This window comes from Nicotiana sylvestris, chromosome 7, assembly GCF_000393655.2.
Source record: "Nicotiana sylvestris chromosome 7, ASM39365v2, whole genome shotgun sequence".
Classification (NCBI taxonomy): domain Eukaryota; kingdom Viridiplantae; phylum Streptophyta; class Magnoliopsida; order Solanales; family Solanaceae; genus Nicotiana; species Nicotiana sylvestris.
Window position 1 is genome coordinate 10,867,711 of NC_091063.1, and position 23,967 is coordinate 10,891,677.

Sequence of the window (23,967 nt, forward strand, 5' to 3'; positions counted from 1 at the left end):
GTCTTCCTAAGTTAAACTTCAACTGGGCGTCTTCCTAACAACCTATTACTCCCTCCGTTTCATATTAAGTGAGGTACTTTCCTTTTAGTCTGTTTCAAAATAAATGATACATTTCTAAATTTGAAAATAATTCAACTTTAAACTCTTTCATTTTACCCATTTACCCTTAATGAGAAGCTTTTATAGCCACACAAATGTTATGGCCCCACAAACTTTTTACCCCTTAAGCTTTTAAGATCACAAGTTCCTAAAGTCATTTTCTTTTTTCTTAAACTCCGTGTCGAGTCAAACTACCTCATTCAATATGAAATGGAGGGAGTATTATTTAATAGCAAAGGGGTAATAATAGCATTTTGCCTAGAGGCGAATGGAGCCTTGTAGCACCAAAGTTTGAACAAAATGAAAGTTTTCGCTTCCAAATTTAAGGTTGAATAGCTTTTGGTTTAGCAAATGAGTCAAGCTGACATTTGGTATTAATTATTAGTCAAAACTTGTTTCATTCAATTTTGCCGTTTGACTACTAGAAAGTGACATTATCTTTGTATTGGCATGTAAGATGTAGGCTACTGTTGCCAAGCCAAGTTTGGTCAGTTCAAAGAATTAAAATAACTGTTTGCAAGTTAAGGTGCACTCCAAGCACATAAAAAAAATCATATGAGTATATTACAAAATCTACAATCATAATAAGGAATAATAAATTTATCATAACCATCACTTCATACAACATTGCTATATAATAAAAAATCTTGTGTAGAAGTTTGCAGCTGGGAAAGGGCAGCACTATTTTCTTTTCTCAACTTTTCCATCACTAAGAAAGCCATAGTCATTCATTCATGATCATTTGCCTCTCATATTTACTTGTAGATAGTTATTCTAAAAGTCAATGTCAACCTTCTATTACAAAATGTTAGTCCACTGCTGCCCATCTTTTAATTCCCAACGACTCAAGTCAGAATCTCCCCTTTCTCCACTTAACTTTCTAGCCAAACTTCTCTTACTGCTTTGCCTGCATGAAAATCATAAGGACAAAATTAATCAAAAAAAAAAAGGTTTAAAATTGATGTTATGGTTTGTATTGAGTTGTCACAAGTCTAGTTGTCAAAGTATGGAGTGCAGTGATGGTACCAAGGATGAAAACAAGCAACAAGTTGTAAATGTGCTAGATTCATTTGGATCTTTATTGGTCCCAGCTATATTGCACGAACTTTTCAAAATGTTGCCGTACCCGTATCAGATCCTTCAAAAATGTACTACTTTTGGAGGATACGACTCGCACCTAGCGATATTTTTGGAGAGTACAAGCAACATAGGTACCAGACTAACAATGAAAAGTCATTCACATTGACAACAATACAAAACATATGAATGTATTTTTACCTGTGAGTAGAGGAAAGTTCCAAAAATTGCAATGGCCGCACCAAGGGCATTCACTGGTTGAATTGGATTTTGGAATATGATGATGGAGGAAACTATGACTGAAATTCTCTTCATAGTGTTACCAATGCTAAATGTCAATGGGGAGATCTCATTTAGGGACATGTAGGAGACTTGATTGTACAAATGATAGAACACACTCTGGGCCACAACCCACCTAAACCAAGAGCAATTTCAAGAACCATAAGTTTATATGTTGTTATATAGACTACTGACACATGATACATATATACAAAACCTCAAGTCTAAGAATTGACCAAACAAAGTTAAACAAAATCTTGCAAATCTTCGATTTTCTTTTAGGTTTTTAAAGATCCTGCAAGTTACGTTGCACCAGAACCACATATGCAATAAGTATAAACTATGAGCAATGGAAACATGTGAGAAGACATTTGTATTTGCAGTTAAAAGAAACTGAAAGTGACATGAGATCCTACAGCAAGTTGGTACTTAGAACTTGTATATGATTTTCTGTTCTTATGTCAATATCAAACCTTCATCTGATCGAGATAATTATTCAAATATCTAATATCACTTCCCATTTCCATTTCATTAAGTAAAATCTAAAGTCATCAAGAAGCTAACTTGAAGAATTAAATTTAGTAGGGAATATTAAAACCAAGTATTAATATATTAGTAAAAAGTATTGTACTTACCATACAAAATTAGGACCAATTTGGGAGACTGCATTCTGCCAACCAAGTGCCCATACTTGTGGACCCTCCACAGCAATGGCAAAGGGTGTAAGAATCAAAAGAGACATAATGGAAAGACAAGCATAGTAATTCATCCCTCCAACAGACTTCCCTTTCATCCCTTTCTTTGAGAATATGTTTCTGAATACAAATGCCAAGTTTGATACCATTGCCCCCATAAAACCTGCATGTTATTAACATCAAGAATTGCATTATTAGCAACATAAATCTCATATAACTCTAAAACTTGACGACTACTACTAAGTAGTATGGCGGGATGGATAAGATTCTTGCACTCTTAACCACTCTCAGCTTCTGTCTGGTTGAAATCATCAAAAAGCCATAAGTCGGAGTCAATGGCGAAGCCACATAGTCATGAGGGTGGTCAACTGAGTACCCTTCGTCGAAAAATTGCACTGTGTACATAGATAAAATATTACGTTTTAGAGGTATATAACACATATTAAACACTTTTTGTTAGAATTTTTTTTACTTCTTTTAAATTTGAACACCCTTGGAAAAATTCTTAGCCTCGCCGCTGATCGGAGTGGGCTTACTAAGACTAAGGCTAGAGCTCACTTCTTCCTTACTAGATGATTTCCATGAATGAATGAAGGTTTCGAGTTCAAGCCTATTCGGGAGTGCTTCCCTTTAGGGGATCCTAGATGGTGCAAATGTGCGTTAGTCGGGCCAATAAATTTCAAAGTATTAAATAGCCAAGATTGATTTGTAAATTACCAATTAGGTTAAAATTGAGCTCAGTAACAGCAGCAAGTGCACAACCACCAATTATTGGCAAAAGTGAAAGGTAAACTGGCAATGGAAACGTTTCACCCAAAAGTAAACTTGAAACCAAAACACTGAAAGCAGGCTCTCCACTCTTGATTATGTGTGTGAATGAAACTGCAACTTTTGACATGCTTACTGTTGCAGCCACATGTCCAATTGTATGCGCCACAGCAACCTATTAACAAAACACAACACATAGTAAGAATTCAATGTCCAAAATGAACCTTAAAAAACAATTTATATTCCATCATTTACTTACAGGAAACAAAGCTTTCCAAAAATCAATGTCAGTTTTGGGAGTTTCAGCAATTCTAGTAGCCCAAGAAACCAGCATAATGAGAGAGCCAGCAGCAAGTGAAAGAGTGGAAGTAAGCCATGGAAATGGAAAGGCATTTAAAACCTTCTTATTATAAATATTGAACACCACATTCAAAGCCCACCATGTTGCAAAATAAAGCCCAATCTTGAGCTTCTGAGCTGCAGCAACTTGAGTTTCTTGATCAAAATCAATGCTAATTGGTATTGACTGTGGTCTGCTTGCTTCATAGGCATTGCATTGGACCAATTTGTCCCTAGATTTTGATTCATCAACATGTCCAAATCCACTAACTGCTGAAATATACAGAGGTTTTTTGGACAGAATATTGGCTTTGTCACACTTTTGCAGGGCAATTTTCTTGGAGAAAAATGATGAAACATAAGGTTTAGAACTGAAAATATTTTGTTGCAGGGGATCAAAAGTTGTGGAAAGTCCAAAAGATTTCCCTACAGAGAAGGCCATCTTGTACTAATTCTTAACTTAAGAGTGGAAATAAATGAAGTATAATGCTATGGCCAGAAGACTAATACGTAGCTAAAATTGTAACTATGGAGAGAGATGCTTTGCGGGGGGCTTGAATTTATAGTATTATTTTTATTGGTTGGGTTGTTGTTGGGGGGGGGGGGCGCAATAAGGTGACCGACCTCTCGAGGTAGAGAAGGGTAGTTGTAAATGTGCTGTCTATAAACATGTTGCAAAAGGCAAATGGTGAAAATTCTAATCGAGTCACAAAATGCAGTGTTTCTTAGAATAGTTGAAACTGTGCACAAATTGAATTTGGATTCTTGGCCTCCTTCGTTATTTCTTAACAGTTTCCAATTCAATTTTAAGCATTTTTTTAGTATGAATCTCAAGATCTTTTTCTTTTTTCTTCGTAAGTTCGTTTTGGAGGATTTTGAAGTTGTTGACTTGTGATGATTTTAGTCAAATTATAATTTCGTATTATCTTTCTCTTCTTCCGTCTTAAGTGATCAATGGTTTAAGTTAGGTACTTGATAAAAACATACACCAAATCAATGAATTCATGATATATTTTTTTACATCGTTTTCAAACACTTAATCATGATTAATTATATAAGATAGAATCGTAGAAATAATAGTAGTTTATACTATAAATCAATAACAACAGGAGTGGTAGCAATATTGTTTGATTATGAATATTTGTCTTACGTGTCATTTGCAGAAGGAAAGAATGATAATTTCTCCTAGTTTCTATCCATTTTCTAATGATTCATTATTTCTAATCAATTCAAAGACTCTTAGAAAATTTTAGTACGCACTGGAAGCTGCAAGTTTTGCCCGAGCTTCATACAACTTGATAGTCAGAATTTTTATTTTCTAGAAGAAAAAAAAATACGCTCTTTCAACTCCAACTTAGGTTAGGTGTCCATTTAAGATAATTAAAAAATAGAGGTTCATTTTATAAAAATAGAAGTGCCCAAAATAAAGATAAAGTTAACTTTTTGACAGATATAAATATTGTTTATGGTAATAGAAGATACAATTGACAGATATAAATATTGTTTAAAGTAAGAGTAGATCGTAATTTAGCTTTTTGATGATAAAATAACTAAAATAGATGTTCATAAGTCCAGAGAAATGATTTTACTTCAAGAAAATAAAGTAAACACAAATTTATTTTACTAGTTTGAGTATACATCAGAGATGAGGTGATGAGGCTCATCTTCTACATTACTCTACGGTCTATTATAAGCCAATGGGGTATCAGATATTTGACCCTCAATATCCACATGGAGGCAATTTCTAAGAATTAATTAAAGGAATTTTTACCTCTTATAGCAAAGGTTAACAATTTATTTATTTTAACTATTTAAAAAAATTATATCTTATAGATACCTTTTAATGTTTATAGCAAAATATCTAATTTTGGTTACCTCTTAACCCTAAGCCACTAAATATGCTATTCAATTACACTATTTTCTTTCTCTCTACTTTGATACATGTCATTCTCTTCCCCCGTTCCCTGAAAACACGATGCTCAATCTCAAAATTCATCTCACTCACATCACCTACGTTCTCTCTGATCCCAATTTCCCCAATTCCATCGGAGCATGCATATATGTTACCACGTCAAATATGTTGATATATGGTTTCGACAATTTGGACAGATAGCACTAGGGTCATCGGTTGCGTAGGAGCTGCTGCAACTGCAAGCACATCTATATAAAGTTTAACAGATTCAAGCTCGACGGTCATTTATCACTATATTTATGTTTGTTAAGAATACAACCAATTTGTTTCAGTAATGGATTCTTTCACACCCCTGCAATTGCTTTAATACAAGATTCAAGCTTTAACGGAGTCCTTATTCTGCCACCATTGCTCGACGGCGGATTCGTCGGAAATTAGGGTTTGTTCTTGAACAAAGACGACGGAGTTTGGGGTTGAGCAACTTGAATTTTCTGTTAATATATTTCAATGTATCTCGCTGTATTTCCATGTATTTCATTGTATTCACTGTCTTTTTTTCATTGTATTTCAATGTATCTCATTGTATTCCATGTATTTCATTGTATTCACTATCTTATTGTATTCCATGAATATATTCATATATTTTTTTAATTAATATAATTTCTGTATTCAGATGTAGTATATAATTTCTCTGAAGATTGCTATGTTTTTGGGGTGTTTTTCAGTTGAGAATCTTTTTTATAGCTGGAAATACAAAATTTATGTGTTATAATTGAGTTTGTTGAGTTATATTAGGAGTTTATTATGTTAATTGATTCACTTTCCATTTAAAAACAGTGTAATCCCCTGTTTCACGCCGTGAATACAGTTGAATACAGCCGAATATAATAATTTGTCTAGCTGTAATCCCATGTTTCAGGCCATGAATACAGTCAAATACACTCGAATACAACAACTGATTAGCTGGACTTCCCTGATTCACGCCTATTTTTGCTACTGTATTCATGAATACAGTAGCTTAAATACATCTAATACATCTTATAGCAACAGAAAACGTATCTACAATCCGTAATATAGCAAATGGTATTTATAGATAACTAACTATCACTAAAAGATAGTGCTTTATGAAAATTTCTCTTAATTAAAATATTGTTATGATAAATATCACATTATGGTGGATGTCTACTCTTCTTCCATGATCTTCATCTCAAATGCTTAATGACATATTCAATGACATATTTTGTATGTTCAATGACATATTCCATAACATATTTTCTTCACTTTTTATGCCTATATAAAGGCCTTGTAATAGATAGGAAAGTACACACAATTGAAGAATAAATAAGAATCTATATTCCTCTCTTTCTCTCTATATCTCTTAGTTTGTTTTTGCTTGTTCTATATTGTTATTTTGGGTTAAATTTTATAACACGTTATCAACACGAGGCTCTACCATCTCAAGAAGATCTTTGAGAAAATTAAGGTATAATTTTTCTCAAATTTATATTTTTTAAATTATGTCTGATATTATGAAAAAAAAGTTCGTTGCCCTTGAAATTTCGGGCAAGAACTATATGTCATGGGTATTGGATGCTGAAATCCATTTAGATGCAATGGGTCTTGGAGACGCCATTAAAGATAAATATAAAGCATCTACCCAAGACTGTGCTAAGGCCTTGATTTTCTTGCGCCATCACCTTGATGAAGGGTTGAAAATTGAATATCTCACGGTGAAAGATCCACTTGTTTTGTGGAATAGTTTAAAGGAAAGATATGACAACTTAAAGTTGGTCACTCTTCCACAAGCACGATATGATTGGGCTCATCTTAGGCTCCAAGACTTTAAGTCTGTTTCTGAATATAATTCTGCTATGTTTAGAATTACTTCTAAATTGAAACTCTGTGAAGATAATATCAGTGACTATGATATGCTTGAAAAAACGTTTACAACGTTTCATGCCTCCAATATAGTCTTGCAACAGCAGTACCGAGAGAACGGCTTCACAAAGTACTCTTAGTTGATTTCTCTTCTACTTGTGGCTGAACGAAACAATGAATTGCTTATGAGAAATCACGAAAATCGACCCACTGAGTCTACACCATTGCCTAAAGAGGATGAGGTGTATTCCCATTATGCTAATCGTGGAAAAGGTCGTGGTCATATTCGTGGTCGTGGTCGTGGCCATATCCAAGGAAGAAAATTTCCTGGTGTTAATCATCCTCCACCGAAAAATAACTTCCAAAAATGGAAAGGGAAAGATGAGAAGCGAAACGCAAAGGGTTCAGAAACTAAATGCTATCGTTGCGGTGGAAAAGGGCAGTGGGCAAAAATTTGTCGCATACCAAAATATTTGGTTGAGCTTTATCAAGCATCTCTGAAGAATAAAGGTCCTGAAGCCAATCTTGTCTATGACTATGAATTTGACATCACCCACTTGGATGTGGCAGATTTTTTGAGCACCCTGATGAAAAAATAAACCACTTGATCGGTGATGGATCTGTGGTTAGAGATGATTGAGCAATTTAATTTTTATGCTTTCCTACTCGTAGTATGTAATGAATAAACATCTCGTAATTTTTATTGCACTTTATAATTCTTCTTATGTAGTTCTTAAGAATATTTTTATTTTCGAAATTTTATAAATTTCACAAACAAGGAGTAATATCCTATTAATTAGTATTCTAGTCTCAATGATCTTTTAACAATTTTAACTTTCCTTTACGTTGCTTTAATTCTCTTTAAGAAAAGGTTTACAAGCACCCTGAAACAACTTTTGTTACTTCACCCTCAATTTGTTTTATGAGTATGTTTTTTTCTTACACAGATCAATTATTTTTCATACAATGTGTTGGAAAATGCAAATAATTTATACATGTAAATAAATTTGTTGTAGTTGTATTAGTCATATGTGCACTTGTATTATTTTTTGCGTAATTATTTATATAATAATTAGAATTTTCCAGAAAATGCATTAAAGGCTGATATTGAATTATTTGTTTAACTTTATTTCTTTTTCATTTTTCTCTAAAAATACTAATATTTATTCATATACTTCTTTTGTATGTCAAACTACGGGAAGCAAATATGGATATCTTTCAAAGCAAACTTGGATCAAAGTTCAATTGTAAAAATATTTGCTTAATTGATTCATGTACGACGCATACAATATTCAAAGAGAAGAAATATTTCTCTCATTTAAGTATGTGTAAGGCAGATATTACTACAATTTCTGGTAGTAGTAATCTAATTGAAGACTCTGGAAGAGCTACTATAACTCTGCCTATGGGAACAATAATTATCATAGAGAATGCAATGTTCTCCTCCAAGTCCAAGAAGAACTTGTTGAGTTTTAAAGATATCCACAGAAATTGATTTCATATTGAGACAATAGATGAGAATAATATAGAATATCTCATTGTTACCAAGAATGTCTCTGGCCAGAAAAGAATTATTGAGAAGTTCCCATCTTTATCTTGTGGCCTGTATTGGACAAAAATTAGTGCAATTGAGGCACATTCTACCTTAAACCAAAAGGTTACTGCTTCCAATACTTTTGTACTTTGGCATGATCGATTGGGCCATCCTGGATCAATTATGATGAGACGAATCATAGAAAACTCAAATGGGCATCCATTAAAGAATTTGAAAATTCTTTTAAATAATGAATTTTTTCTTGAACTTCTTGTTATCAAGGCAAGTTAATTATAAGACCATCACCAACAAAGGTTGGGATTGAGTCCCCTGCATTTTTAGAACGTATACAAGGGAACATTTGTGGACCTATTCACCCACCTAGTGGGTCGTTTAGATATTTTATGTTCTTAATAGATGCATCTTCTAGATGGTCTCGTGTATGCATATTGTCATCTCGCAACCTCGTGTTTGCAAAATTAATGGCACAAAAATCTGAAAATGGGCACAATTTCCCGATAATCCAATTAAGTCTATTAGACTTGATAATGCTGCTGAGTTTTCATCCCAAGCATTTAATGATTATTGTTTATCAATTGGGATAAAAGTGGAACATCTTGTAGCTCATGTTCACACTCAAAATGGCCTTGCAGAGTCTTTAATTAAACATCTGTAATTGATAGCAAGACCGTTACTCATGAAAACGAAGTTGCCCACTTCTGTTTGGGGTCACGCCATTTTACATGCAACAATGCTAATTCGTCTCAGACCGATAAATTATCACAAATATTCCCCGTTGCAGTTAGTTTTGGGTCATGAACCTAATATATCTCATCTAAGAATTTTTGGATGCGCTGTATATGTGCCTGTAGCACCCCCCATATCGCACCAAGATGAGTCCCCAAAGAAGGTTAGGAATATATGTTGGGTTTGAATTTCCCTCCATTATTCGCTACCTTGAAACATTAACGGGAGATTTGTTCACTGCTCGTTTTGCAGATTGTTGATTTGATGAGGCATTTTTCCCAAAATTAGGGGGAGAAATTAGTGAAACCAAACGTGAAATTTTGTGGAAAAATACATCATTGTCTCATCTTGATCCACGTGCCTCTATTTGTGACACAGAGGTGCAAAAGATTATCCATTTGCAGAAAATAGCAAATCAAATGCCAGATGCATTTACGGATCAGAAAAGGATAACAAAATCACATATCCCTACAGAGAATGTTCCAATCTGTATTGTTGTTCCTATTGGACAATCTTCTAGTGTCATAGCTAATGAGTCAAAAGCATGCCTAAAACGTGGCAGACCATTAGGTTCTAAGGATAGAAATCCTAGAAAAAGGAAAACAAATGATCAAGATGACACTACGAAAGAGTCTCATAATGAAATTCACGATTTAACCAATCCTGAGATTCATGAGGAAATCAATGAGCCTGAGACTCAAGAAAATAAGGAACTATCAATAAATCCAATCGATATTGAGACAAATTTGAATCGAATGGATATAGTGGCAGATTACATCTTTGCATATAATGTTGCATCTAGCATTATGCAAGAAAGTGAGGATCTTGAACCTCAATCTGTTGGAGAATGTCGACAAAGACTTGATTGGCCAAAATGGCAAGAAGCAATCCAATTAGAGTTAAGTTCACTTGCAAAACGTGAAGTTTTTGGGCCTGTAGTCCAAACACCTAATGGTGTTAAGCCTGTTGGCTACAAATGGGTCTTTGTACGCAAAAGGAATGAGAAAAATGAGGTACAAAGATATAAGGCACGCCTTGTTGCACAAGGATTTTCACAAAGTCCTGGTGTCGATTATGAAGAGACATATTCTCCTGTTATGGATGTTATAACATTCCGTTATCTCATTAGTTTTGATGTCCATGAAAAGCTTGACATGCATTTGATGGATGTAGTTACAGCCTACCTTTACGGCTCACTTGATAATGAGATATACATGAAAATTCCCGAGGGATTTAAAATGCCTAACGCACAGAATTCAAATTCCCGGAAAACATTTTCAATCAAATTGCAAAGATCTTTGTATGGTCTAAAGCAATCAAGAAGAATGTGGTATAACCGTCTTAGTGAGTATTTATTAAAGGAGGGTTATATAAATGATGCCATTTGTCCATGTGTTTTTATAAAGAAAACAACATCGGAATTTGTTGTACTTGCTGTATATGTTGATGACATAAACCTTATTGGAACTCCTACAGAACTCCAAAAGGCAACTGATTATTAAAGAAGGAATTCGAGATGTAAGATCTCGGAAAGACAAAATTATGTCTCGGTTTGCAAATTGAACATTTGACAAATAGGATTTTTGTTCATCAATCTTCCTACATTAAAAAGGTATTGAAACGGTTTTACATGGATGTAGCACATCCATTAAGTACTCCGATGATTGTTCGATCACTTGATGTGAATAAGGATCCGTTTCGACCTCAAGAAAAGAATGAAGAGCTTCTTGGTCCTGAAGTACCATATCTTAGTGTAATTGGTGCACTAATGTATCTTGCTAACACTACAAGGCCTGACATAACTTTTTCGGTTAATGTCTTAGCAAGATATAGCTCTGCTTATACAAGGAGACACTGGAATGGGATCAAACACATATTGCGATATCTAAAAGGGACTACCGATATGGGCTTATTTTATGGCAATGATTGCAATCCCGATCTTGTTGGTTATGCCGATGCTGGGTATTTATCTGACCCGCATAAGGCTCGATCTCAAACAGGTTATGTGTTTACATGTGGCGGCACTGCCATATCTTGGCGATCGACTAAGCAATCAATCGTGGCTACTTCTTCTAATCATGCTGAGATAATTGCTATTCATGAAGCAAGTCGAGAATGTATTTGGTTGAGGTCTATAATACATCTTATCCGAGACAAATGTGGTTTGAAGTGTGAAAAACTACCCACAATTTTGTATGAAGACAATGCAGCATGCATAGCCCAATTGAAGGGAGGATTCATAAAAGGAGATAAGACAAAGCACATTTCCCCAAAGTTATTTTTAACACATGATTTTCAAAAGAATGGTGATATCAATGTGCAACAAATTCGTTCAAGTGATAATATGGCTGATTTGTTTACCAAATCTCTACCAACATCAACCTTCAAGAAACTGGTGTACAAAATTGGGATGCGAAGACTTAAGGATGTGAGTTGATGCTCTCATCAGGGGGAGTTAATACGCGTTGTACTCTTTTTCCCTTACAAGGTTTTGTCTCACTGGGTTTTCCTTGCAAGGTTTTTAACGAGGCAACCAAAAGGCGTATTTCTAAACATGTGTACTCTTTTTCCTTCACTAGGATTTTTTTTCATAGAGTTTTTTTTCCTAATAAGGTTTTAACGAGACACATTATCTTTGGACATTGAGTGTTATGATAAATATCACATTATGGTGGATGTCTACTCTTCTTCCATGATCTTCATCTCAAATGCTTAATGACATATTCAATGACATATTTTGTATGTTCAATGACATATTGCATGACATATTTTCTTCACTTTTTATGCCTATATAAAGGCCTTGTAATAGATAGGAAAATACACACAATTGAAGAAGAAATAAGAATCTCTCTTCCTCTCTTTCTATCTATATCTCTTAGTTTGTTTTGCTTGTTTTATATTGTTATTTTGGGTTATATTTTATAACAAATTTATTATTTTTCATATAAATAATTGACCAAAATCTACGTGCATAATGACCAATAGATTTGCATATATAAATTCATGACAAACATCTCCCCTGTCTTTTGGTATAGGATTAAGGTGAAGTTGTGCACATGTAACCAGACACATCCAGACCATAGCTATATTTTAGCATCGGAAGACGGAGAAGTACATTTTGGCCTTTTCAAGTATTTGAGCGAATATATGGCACAAATTTGTGTTAGGACAATTAGATGAAGCTCTTTATATTCAACTTCTTTTTGTCAAAGAGAACAGTAAATATACGTTTAAGGCTCTTGCTTCGTCGATGATTAAGGCCTCCGGAGGTGGAACTGACCACTACATGTGCTAATAACTGAGTTTCAAATTTAATATGCCATGTACATATTTAATGGATTTCTTATTATAAATATACTGTTTGAACAAAAATACCGAATTCGATGGAACTTGTATATGAGATTCTATGTCCACCGTTGGTTGAACCTGTCTCTTCTTTAAAAAAAAAAAGAAGAAGAAAAAGAAGAAGCTAGACAGCATCTTATAAAGTCGTTTAATTTATGATTCTTTTCTAGTGAAGATGACAGTCAAATATCATATCTCTAGATCTGGTCTGATCTTTGATGTGTTGTCTTCCACTATTACGGTGTAGATGAAACGGCAATTGTCCTAGCCAACCTGATAGGATGTTTGTGTCATTTTCACTACACTTTACCTTAAAACACGGCGTCAATAAATTTGAAGAAAGAATTGAACTTCATCAATTCCAAGTATATCACAAGTATCATGCATTCTTATAAACTCAAACTTGTTTAGGTACATTTTGCGTGCATGAATAAAGTCATATTAACACAAACATATTAATACAAACACGTTATTCTGTGTGTAATGAGAAAAACATTTATGCTGTTGTTTCTTGAATTCATGATCATATATATTGACGAATGAATATGCTATTCCTGTAGTTATATATCCCTAATTTATCCTAAAACTTTATACACAGAGCTCCAAGAACAGAGAATTAATGGGGTCAAATGAGATCAGTAAAGTGAGAGTCATATGACACTAGCCTTTTATGCAGTGGCGGATGTAGTGTTAGAAGTGACGGGTTCAATTGAACTCTTAACTTTCAATGTGGAGTATAATTTATATGTAAAAATTTATTAAATTTGCAAAATATAGTAGATATGAACCCATAAATTTAAAAATATAATGGGTTCTATTGGTGTATATAGAAGTTAGTTTTCTCCGCCATTGTTGAACAATCTCAAATTCAACTCAATTATACACAATCGAAGAAATTAAAGGAAAAGAAGCAACGAAATTCTAAAAACTTCTGCAGAAATTTCACGAGAAATGAAGAACACAGTGATAACTTTCAATTTTGAAGAATGTGAGAGAAGATCTTACGAGGTTAAGCTTCAGAATCCATGAATCTATCTCCCATGCTCTGATACCATGTTAAATTCATGCGCAGAAGAAGAGAGTAGAGGATTCATAATTTGGTAAAATAGCTCAACTGATTAACTGGGCATAAACAACCGACTATATACAAGTATAGCTAACAATTAGTTACTAACTCCCTAAAATAACTCTAATACACCACAACTTCTAATATGTACACTTAGGCCCCGTAGTTAACCAACCAACTAACTTCTATATACACCAATAGTGCAGCTTGCACTTAAAGGCAAAGCGCAAATTAGGGTTCATCACTGGAACATGCATTAAGACATCCTTTGAAGCTGATCTCCATGAGGAATGTGAGATATGCAATGCAATAGTGCATTCGTGGATTATGAACTCTGTCTCGAAGGATCTATTGAGTGGAATCATTTATGCATCAGATGCACATGCTGCGTGGGAGGATCTTAAGGAACGTTTTGATAAGGTGAATCGAGTGAGGATTTTTCAGTTACACAGTGGGATCTCGCGACTTCACAGGGATCTGACTTTGTAGTTGTGTACTTCACAAAATTGAAGGAGCTATAAGCAGAGTATGATATGTTGGTACCATCCCTAAACTGTGGATGTGTGAAATCGAAGGAGTATATAGTGCACTTACATCAACAAAGATTGATGCAGTTTTTGGATGGCTTGAATGTTACATATGATCAAGCTAGAAGGTATATTTTAATAAAAACAACTGATCCTACTCTTAATCAAGCATATGCTATGATCACACAAGATGAAAGTCAATAGTCTTTAGGTGGTAGTGCAATGGCAAAGAAGGTGGATCCTATGGCATTGCAAGCATGAAAAGGTAAAGGATTCAGAGGAAAGAAACAATTCCTGCAGTGTGAACATTGCCACAAGAAAGGCCACACCAAAGAAAATTGCTTCAAAATTATTAGATATCCTGAAGATTTTAGAGGGAAGAAGGGGCATCAAGGTAGAGATTATAGACCTAAAGGATCTTTTACTACAGTTAACAATGTAGAAGGGCCAACCACAACCTCTAATTCTCAGGGAACATCACAGCAGAAAGGAGGAGATTTTTTCTTCACCGAGACACAATACCAACAGATCTTGCACTTGCTCAACAAGGATACACACAATGACAATCAAACACAAGCCAACATTGTAGGTAATATTGTGTCTCTTGCATCAAATGTCTATAAGGATAATTGGATAGCGGATTCAGGGGCCACACATCACATAACATCTTCACTAGGATTACTGAATAATTTTAAAAGCGTGGACAATTGTAAAATAGAGAAAGTGACTGATGTTACTCACATTAGTAGCACACAACTGTTAGCAGATCACAAACTGGAAAATATGTTATATGTTCTTGACTTTAAGTTCAACTTAATTCATTCTCAAAACCAACTAGGGACTTACAATGTGGTGCTCTTTTCCTTCCCAAACTGTGTGTCTTTCAGGACCTTTACAGTGGCATAGTGAAGGGGATTGGTAAGGAAACTGATGGACTTTATCTGCTGAATGGAAGAGGAACATGGCAGTTAGTAGTTGCTTTTATCAGCACATTGTAAAAGAATGTAGTTTCAGGAGACCTTTGGCACAAGAGATTAGGACATCCTTCATTACCAGTGATGCAACATTTTTCTTTCTTGCATAATAAAGTAGACAATACAATACAAAATAAGTGCTCCATTTGTCCCTTGGCTAAACAATATAGATTGATTTTTCCTGTTAATGAGCACCTAAGTACAAAACCATTTCAACTTGTTCACGTGGATGTATGAGGACCTTATAAAGTTTCTACACATGATAATAAATATTACTTCCTTAAAGTGGTAGATGATTACATTAGAGCAACTTAGATTTTTCTAATGCATCAAGCCTAAATAAGCTACGGACCTCCAAAATACAATCCGAACATGCCCCTAAGCCCAAAATTACCCAACGGAGCTAACAAAAATGACGTAATTTCATTCTGAGGCCGTCTTCATACTGCTCCGACTACGGTCCAAATTCTAAAGCTTGAACTCTCGTTTGGGGACTAAGTATCCCAAAACACTCTGAAACTCAAAACGAATCCTCCTGGCAGCTCACAATAGCAAAAACAAACACGAGAAAAGCAGTTAATAGGGGATCGGGGTGTTAATTCTTAAAACGACCGACCGGGTCGTTACATCCTCCCCCTCTTAAAACATTTGTTTGTCCTCGAATGAGCATAGAGACATACCTAAAGTGGTGAAAAGATGAGGGTAATGGCTACGCATATCCTGCTCGGTCTCCCAAGTCGCCTCCTCGACCGGCTGACCCCGCCAGTGAACCTTCACTGATGTAATGTTCTTTGACCTCAGCTTTCAAACTTGCTTGTCCAATATCGCCACTGGCTCCTCAATATAAGATAGATCCTTGTCCAACTGGACTGAACTAAAATCCAACACATGTGATGGATCACCGTGATACTTCTTGAGCATCGAAACATAAAATACTGGATGAACCCCTGCCAAGCTGGGAGGTAAGTCAAGCTCATAGACAACCTCCCCAACACGTCTCAATACCTCAAAAGGAGCAATAAACCTCTGACTCAATTTTCCCTTCTTCTCAAATCTCATAACGCCCTTCATAGGCAAAACTCGAAGCAAGACTCGCTCTCCAACCATATAGGAAATATCACGAACTTTCCGATCCGCATAAATCTTCTATCTAGACTGGACTGTGCAGGGTCTATCCTAAATCACCTTAACCTTCTCTAAGGCATCCTGAACCAAGTCTGTACCTAATAATCTAGCCTCACCCGGCTCAAACCAACCCACCCGGGATCTATACCGCCTACCATATAAAGCCTCATACGGTGCCATCTGAATGTTAGACTAATAACTGTTGTTATAGGCAAACTCCACCAGTGGAAAGAACTGATCCCAAGAACCTCCAAACTCCATCACACATGCACGGAGCATATCTTCAAGAATTTGAATAGTGTGCTCGGACTGTCCGTCCGTTTAGGGGTAAAATGCTATGCTCAACTCCACCCGAGTACCCAACTCATGTTGTACGGTCCTCCAGAACCGTGATGTGAACTGAGTACCTCTGTCTGAAATGATGGAAACTGGAATACCATACAGACGAACAATCTCTCAGATATAAATCTCCGCCAACCGCTCCGAAGAATAGGTAGTGCACACAGGAATGAAATGCGCGGACTTGGTCAGCCGATCCATAATCATCCAAATGGCATCGAGCTTCCTCAAAGTCCATGGGAGTCTAACTACAAAGTCCATGGTGATCCGCTCTCACTTCCCCTCCGGAATCTCTATCTGCTGAAGCAAACCACCTGGTTTCTGGTGCTCATACTTCACTTGCCGATAATTGAGGCACCGAGTTACAAACCCAACTATATATTTCTTCATCTGCCTCCACCAATAGTACTGTCTCAAATCATGGTACATATTTGCAGTACCCGGATGGATGGAGTACCGCGAACTATGGGCCTCCTCTAGAATACTCTCGAAGCCATCAACATTGGGTACATATACCCGACCCTGCATCCTCAATATCCCATTGTCACCAATGGTCACATCTGTGGCATCACCATGCAGAACCTTGTCCTTGAGGATGAGCAAATGAGGTTCATCATATTGACGCTCTCTGATACGATCAAACAAGGAAGACCAAGAAATAATACAAGCTAGAACCCAACTGGGCTCCGAAAGATCCAATCTCACAAACTAGCTGGCTAAGGCCTAAACATCCATCGCCATGGGCCTCCTCGCTGCTGGTAGATAAGCCAAACTCTCCAAACTCTTCAATAGAAGAGTCAAAGCATCGGCCACCACATTGGCCTTGCCCGGGTCTTACAAGATAGTGATATCATAGTCCTCCAGCAGCTCTAACCACCTCCTCTGGCACAAATTAAGGTCCTTCTGTTTTAACATATGCTGCAAACTCCGATGATCAGTATAAATCTCACAAGGAACACTGTACAAATAGTGACGCCAGATCTTCAAGGCGTGAACAATAGCAGCTAACTCGAGATCATAGACAGGATAATTCTTCTTATGTACCTTCAACTGTCTAGATGCGTAGGCAATCACTCTACTGTCCTGCATCAATACCGCTCCAAGGCCAATCCTCGAGTCATTACAATAGATAATATAAGACCCCGAACCTATAGGCAATATCAATACTAGGGCTGTAGTCAAAGCTGTCTTGAGCTTCTGGAAGCTCTCCTCACACTCCTCCGTCCACTGGAATAGAGCACCCTTCTAGGTCAGCCTGGTTATAGGTGCTGCAATAGATGAAAATCGCTCAACAAATCGACGGTAATAACCCGCCAAGCCAAGAAAACTATAGATCTTTGTAGCTAAGGATGGTCTGGGCCAACTCTGCACTACTTCCACTTTCTTCGAATCCACCTTGATTCCTTCACTCGATACCACGTGACCCAAGAATTCCACAGAATCCAACCAGAACTCACAATTCGATAACTTCACATATAATTTCTTTTCTCTCAAAGTCTGAAGCACTATCCTCAGGTGCTGCTCATGATCTTCCCGACTCCGGGAGTATACTAGAATATCATTAAAAAAGATAATGATGAACGAGTCAAGATATGGCTGGAACACACTGTGCATCAAATGCTTAAAGGCCGCCGGGGCATTGGTTAGCCCAAATGACATAACAAAGAACTTGTAATGATCATACCTAGCCCTAAAAGCAGTCTTCGGGATATCTGACTCCCAAATCTTCAACTGATGGTAACCTGAACGCAAGGAAATCTTAGAAAACACGCGTACACCCTGTAACTAGTCAAACAAATCATCAATACGAGTCAAAAGATACCAGTTCTTCACTATAACTTTGTTCAACTGGCGATAATCAATACACATACGTATAGAACCGTCCTTTTTCTTCACAAACAAGACAAGGGCACCCCAAGGTGATACACTGGGCCAAATAAAACCTTTTTCAAACAATTCCTACAACTGCTCCTTCAACTCAGAAGGAGCCATACAATAAGGAGGAAATGAAATGGGCTGAGAGCCCGACAACAAATCAATGCCAAAATCAATATCTCTGTCAGGCGACATACTTGGAAGATTAGTTGGAAACACATCAGAGAAATCCCGTATTGCTGGGACTGAATCAACTGTAAGGGTATCAATATTAACATCTCTCACATAAGCTAGATACGCGTCACATCCCTTCTCAACCATTTGCTGAGCTTTAAGAAATAAAATAACTCTACTAGGGGTATGATCTAAGGTACCCCTCCACTCTACTCGCGGTACACCTGGCATAGCCAGCATCACAATTTTTGCGTGACAATCAAGAATAGCATAATGGGGCGACAACCAGTCCATGCCCAAGATAACTTCAAAATCTACCATACTGAGCAATAATAAATCGACTCTGGTCTCAAAACCACTAAGAGCAACCAAACATGATAGATAAACGTAGTCCACAATAAGAGAATCTCCTACAGGAGAAGAAACATAAACATGAGAACTCAAAGAATCCCGAGATACGCCCAAATGCGGGGCAAACTAAGAGGATACATAAGAATAAGTGGAGCCTAGATCGAATAAAACTGATGCATCTCTATGACAAACTAGGACAATACCTGTGATGACAGTATCGGAGGCGACAGCCTCGGTACGGGCAGGAAGGGCATAATATCTAGCCTGGCCTCCCCCTCTAGGGTTATCTCTACCTCCCCGACCTCCATCTCTAGCTGGTTGAGCAGTTGGGGTAGTAACTGGTGCTGCAATCATAGTTAGGGAACTCTTTGGGGCACGTTGTGGATGATAAGTCTGTAGAGGTGCACCCCTCCTAAGTCTGGGGCAATCCCTCACCATATGGAGTGTGTATCGACACTCAAAACAAGCTTTGGGAGGGCGCGGCGGCTCTGACTGGCTTGGGCCAAGCCTGCTGGACTGACCAAAGAAAGCACCCCATGCAGGAAGTGCACTAGATACTAGAGGTGCATAATAAGGATCCTGAGGTCTAGGAGGAGCTGGAATACCACTGGATGCTGGAGGATTTTAATAAATGGGGCGACTCATATAACCCCTACCATGACGAACTGCAATTGGGGCACGGTCACCAGAATAGTGGCCCAACTCTCTAGACCTCTTTGGCTCTCTCTCCTCTCTATCCCAAGCATGCATACCCTCTACTCTCCTAGCAATGCTCACCACCTGCTGATAAGAAATATCTATCTCCAACTCCCGAGCCATGCTAGACCTGATGCTGGGAATGAGCCCCTCAATAAACCGGCAAACTCTCTCACAAACTATAGAAACCAAGGCTGGTGCATGCCTAGCCAAGTCAGTGAAACGGACAGCATACTCCAAAACAGTCATAGTACCTTGGCGTAAATGCTCAAACTCTGCGCGCCATGCGTCTCTGAGGCTCTGAGGAACATACTCTCTCAAAAACATATCTGAAAACTGGGTCCATGTAAGGGATTCTACCTCAGCTGGACTGTCCAACTCAAAAGTACGCCACCACTGATAGGCTGCTCCTTGAAGCTGGAAGGCAGTGAAAGAAACCACACTCGATCCTGATATACCCATAGTGTGGAGGATATGGTAGCACTCCTCCAGAAATCCTAGAGCATCATCTGATGCTAGACTATTGAATATAGGAGGCTTGTACTTCTTGAACCTCTCAAGCCTCCACTGTTCATCCTCTGAAGCTGCTGCCCTATCCTCGGGCTGAACTGGGGCTACAGGCAGTATCGGCATAACCTCTGGAATCTAATCAACCTAGACCCGCTACTTAGGAGTGAGGGTGGTGGGAGTCTGTGCTCCTCCCCCGGCCTAAGATATGGCTGCAACAAGGGGAATCAACCCTGCTTGAGCTAGAGTGGTGTATATGCTCACGAATTGTGCAAGGGTCTCCTGAAGAGCTAGAATAGTAGTAGCAGTAGGTGTATCAGGTGCCTAGGCTCCGGTTAGAGGTGCTGGTGGCTCCTCGGTGGCAGCTCACGCAGGTGCTCAGGCTGCACCACGTGCGCGTCCTCGGCCTCTACTCCGGCCTCGACATCTGATGGCTCTAGCAGGGGGCGCGGGTGCTTGGTCATCTCCGATAGTACGTGTCCTCACCATCTGTGAGAGAATAGAAGACATGTTTAGAATTGTGATGTCAAAAATCTCGCATGACAAGAAATCAAATGAAGTGGAATTTTTCTAACAGTTACATAGCCTCTCGTAGATAAGTACAGACGTCTCCGTACCGATCTGTGAGACTCTAATAAACCGGCTTGTGATTCATGACTCCTATGAACCTAGAGCTCTGATAACAACTTGTCATGACCCAAGTTCGCCCTTCGTGAACTGTCGTGACGATACCTAGTCTCTACGACTAGGTAGCCTAATAAATTGCGGAAAAAGGAAACGAAACACGAAACTAGCAAAAGCTACGGATAAAACATAATAAAAACGTTTAAGATGCCACTCGACATATACAAATACTCACTCTCAAACCAAATCAACTCCCAAAACCCGGAATCTCATGAAATCACAAGCTATAGATAATACATAGTGTTCTAACTCCAGAATGTCTAATCAAAAGAAAATATAAGAAGTCTAAAGCTGAAGGGAAGAATATAGAGGGACTTCTAGGGGGATCTCCCGAAAAATCGTCCTGTAGTCCCAAAGTAAACACACAACAGTCTCAAGGAAGAGTTTACAGTTCAATTCGAGAATAAACAGGAATTCTACTCTAAACATGTTGCACATAATACAAGTAAGCGGTTAAAGCAGGTAAGACAATTGAATCACATAAACATGCTTTTCCTAAGCTAAACAAGAGGTTTCAAGTACAAGTATTACTCACTGAGAAACACAGATATTTACTTAATGAAAATAGGGGTTTTCAACAATTAGCACGTGTACACACTCGTCACCTCACGTACACGGCACTCATATAACAATAGTACCAAATCATAAGAGGAGTTTCCCCCCACAAGGTTAGGCAAGCCACTTACATCGAACCAGCTCAAAATCAACCTGAAACCACGCTTTTGCCATGAGTATCCAACTCCAAGTGGCTCAAATCTAATCAAATAAATTTCATAATGTGAATGCAACTAAAAACAATGAATTTAGCTAAAGGAATCGAAACTAAGATAAGAAAATAGAAAAACGCCCAAAAATCCTCTCCGGGCCCACATTTCGGAATCGGGTAAAAGTTACGGATTATGAATACCCATTCACTCATGATCATACTCGAACAAAAATTATCAAAATCTGACGCTAAAATCCACTACTAGAAATACATACTTTTCCCACGGAAGAATCGGTGGGAAATCTATGTGAAATTTCAGTATTCCCACGACATTCCCAGGGAAGACGCTCAGTGGGAATTTGGCTGGTAGGAAAATAGTTTCCCAGGACATTCGTGGGTAATTCCTAGGGAGTTTCCCACTGTGGGTTTCACAAGAACTTGGTGGGGTCACATAGTGTATTTTCCCATGAACATCGTGGGAAATGTAAGATAATATAATATTTTAATTTTCTTAGGTTTCCCACCGAATCTATGGGATTTATTAAAAATAATTTAAATATTTGTTTATTTTACACATCAACTCAAATAATTTGTGAAGAAAACCTGTAAATACATAGCACCAACCCATATAAAAACAGATATGAAAAATAGACCAAACTAATAAGAATAAACCAACCCAATATTGTCTTTTAAAAATTCATTATTTCTAAGACGAAACAAATAAAGAGTTAGGTTTTATTAGACTATACATGCACAAGCAAACAGCAATACTTTTTTACTATTTTTTTATTAATTCAAAATTTAATATTATACTAATTGGAAATAACATAATAAAACATACAAGCTAACGAACAAAAAATTGCACTATAATCATAAAATCAAGAACTATACTATTATAAAATAATATCTCATTACAATCTCCTTAAATTAAAACACATAAATAAAATAAAATTTATCTAACACAAAGTCCAATTGAAATACATGAATATTGATTTTAACAAAAGAATAAAGTATGTTGCTTCCCCAAATACTAGTGCTAATAACTTCACTCTTGAATAAATTTCCATTTTTATGTACCTGAAAAAAAGAAAAAAAATTGTAATTTTAGTATTATTTTTTTTATCAAATGAATTAGAAAACATATATTTTAAATGTTAATAATAAATTAAATATTAATAAAACAATAAATAGAGAAAAAAGTAGTGATTGAGATACTTACTCCAATTCTTCTTTGGCTACAACCACAAGAATTCAGACCAAGAGATATAAAATTCTGAGTAGTTAACCTCTCAAAAATCAAAGAAGAGTAGATAAGAAATTTCATACCAGTACAAAAAAATTAAAAATAAATAGGAACATACTAATACATACACGTTATATAACACCTGGAGAAATCCAAATTTGTAATGTCCTAAATACATATTGAAAGTAAAGTAGATTATATACCTTGTATTAAGATGTCTAACATCCTAGATTTGATCTTCTATGGTATTAAATCAACAAATTATTTTTTAGATAAAACACATACACACACGGAGAGAGAGAGAGAGAGAGAGAGAGAGAGAGAGAGAGAGAGATATGAAAATATAGAAGATTTCACTTGGGCAAGGGTTTGATTGGGGTATGAAGTGCATATAATAAGATATGAGGAGGGAAAATAGGAGAAAACTAAATATAGGTGGCAATAAAAAGAGGGATTTCGAAAAAAAAAAGAGGAAATCTTGCCGCTACTTTTTCGTGAAACTTAGAAAAAATAAAAACTTAGCCATGTTTCCAGCAACTTTATAGCCCCACCGTGTGCTGTGAATAATAATACCCTTTCCCAATACTTTCGTGGGAAATATTTGTGGGAAAACTTTTTCATAAAGTACAAAAGTTTAAAATTCAAAATTTTTCGTCCATACGGGAATCTGTAGGAATATTTTAATTTTTCCACTGTTTTCCCTCAGAAATAATTTTTGTTTTATATAATAATTTTTTTAATAATTTTTCTTACCGAATCATAGGGAACTAAATTACGCGCATTTTTGCGCAAAAAATGTTCCCACAGATAGTCAATGGGAAACGTTATTGTTTATTCTTGAAAAAGAAATTTCACTTTTCCCATTGAATTTCGGTGGGAATTGACACTAACAAATTATCCGTGGGAAATTTCTGTGGGAAAATGTTGTGTTTCTAGTAGTGATCTCCCTCAAACTTAGATTTTAAGTTTGGGAACTTTCCTCATTTCTTCCAATTTTCACCCCAAATCCGAAATTAAATGACAAAAC

The 23,967-nt window shown here is 36.8% G+C and overlaps 3 protein-coding genes across 3 annotated transcripts; 2 read left to right on the forward strand and 1 right to left on the reverse strand.

Moving 5' to 3' along the window:
• Nucleotides 1–641: 641 nt before the first annotated feature.
• LOC104216752 (glucose-6-phosphate/phosphate translocator 2, chloroplastic-like) lies at nucleotides 642–3,789 on the reverse strand. The gene is made up of 5 exons (XM_070151082.1): nucleotides 3,178–3,789; nucleotides 2,868–3,093; nucleotides 2,091–2,313; nucleotides 1,378–1,591; nucleotides 642–1,006 (listed from the first exon to the last, which is right to left on the reverse strand). Exons 1-5 carry the CDS (start codon nucleotides 3,697–3,699, stop codon nucleotides 995–997), a joined length of 1,197 nt encoding a protein of 398 aa, XP_070007183.1. The 5' UTR covers nucleotides 3,700–3,789; the 3' UTR covers nucleotides 642–994.
• A 2,954-nt stretch (nucleotides 3,790–6,743) lies between these two features.
• On the forward strand, nucleotides 6,744–7,187 carry LOC138872741 (uncharacterized). Its single transcript, XM_070151156.1, has one exon. It carries the CDS (start codon nucleotides 6,744–6,746, stop codon nucleotides 7,185–7,187), a length of 444 nt encoding a protein of 147 aa, XP_070007257.1.
• Nucleotides 7,188–7,232: 45 nt separating this feature from the next.
• LOC138872742 (uncharacterized) lies at nucleotides 7,233–7,646 on the forward strand. Its single transcript, XM_070151157.1, has one exon. The coding sequence runs from the start codon at nucleotides 7,233–7,235 to the stop codon at nucleotides 7,644–7,646; it is 414 nt and encodes a 137-aa protein (XP_070007258.1).
• Nucleotides 7,647–23,967: the final 16,321 nt, after the last annotated feature.

Coding starts and splice junctions, on each gene's coding strand:
- LOC138872741 (XM_070151156.1), top strand. CDS start 6,744: ATGTCATGGGTATTGGATGCTGAAATCCATTTAGATGCAATGGGTCTT.
- LOC138872742 (XM_070151157.1), top strand. CDS start 7,233: ATGAGAAATCACGAAAATCGACCCACTGAGTCTACACCATTGCCTAAA.
- LOC104216752 (XM_070151082.1), bottom strand. CDS start 3,699: ATGGCCTTCTCTGTAGGGAAATCTTTTGGACTTTCCACAACTTTTGAT. Junction 2,314..2,867: donor GCTCAATTTTAACCTAATTG/GTAATTTACAAA, acceptor AATAACATGCAG/GTTTTATGGGGGCAATGGTA. Junction 1,592..2,090: donor ATTGGTCCTAATTTTGTATG/GTAAGTACAATA, acceptor CTCTTGGTTTAG/GTGGGTTGTGGCCCAGAGTG.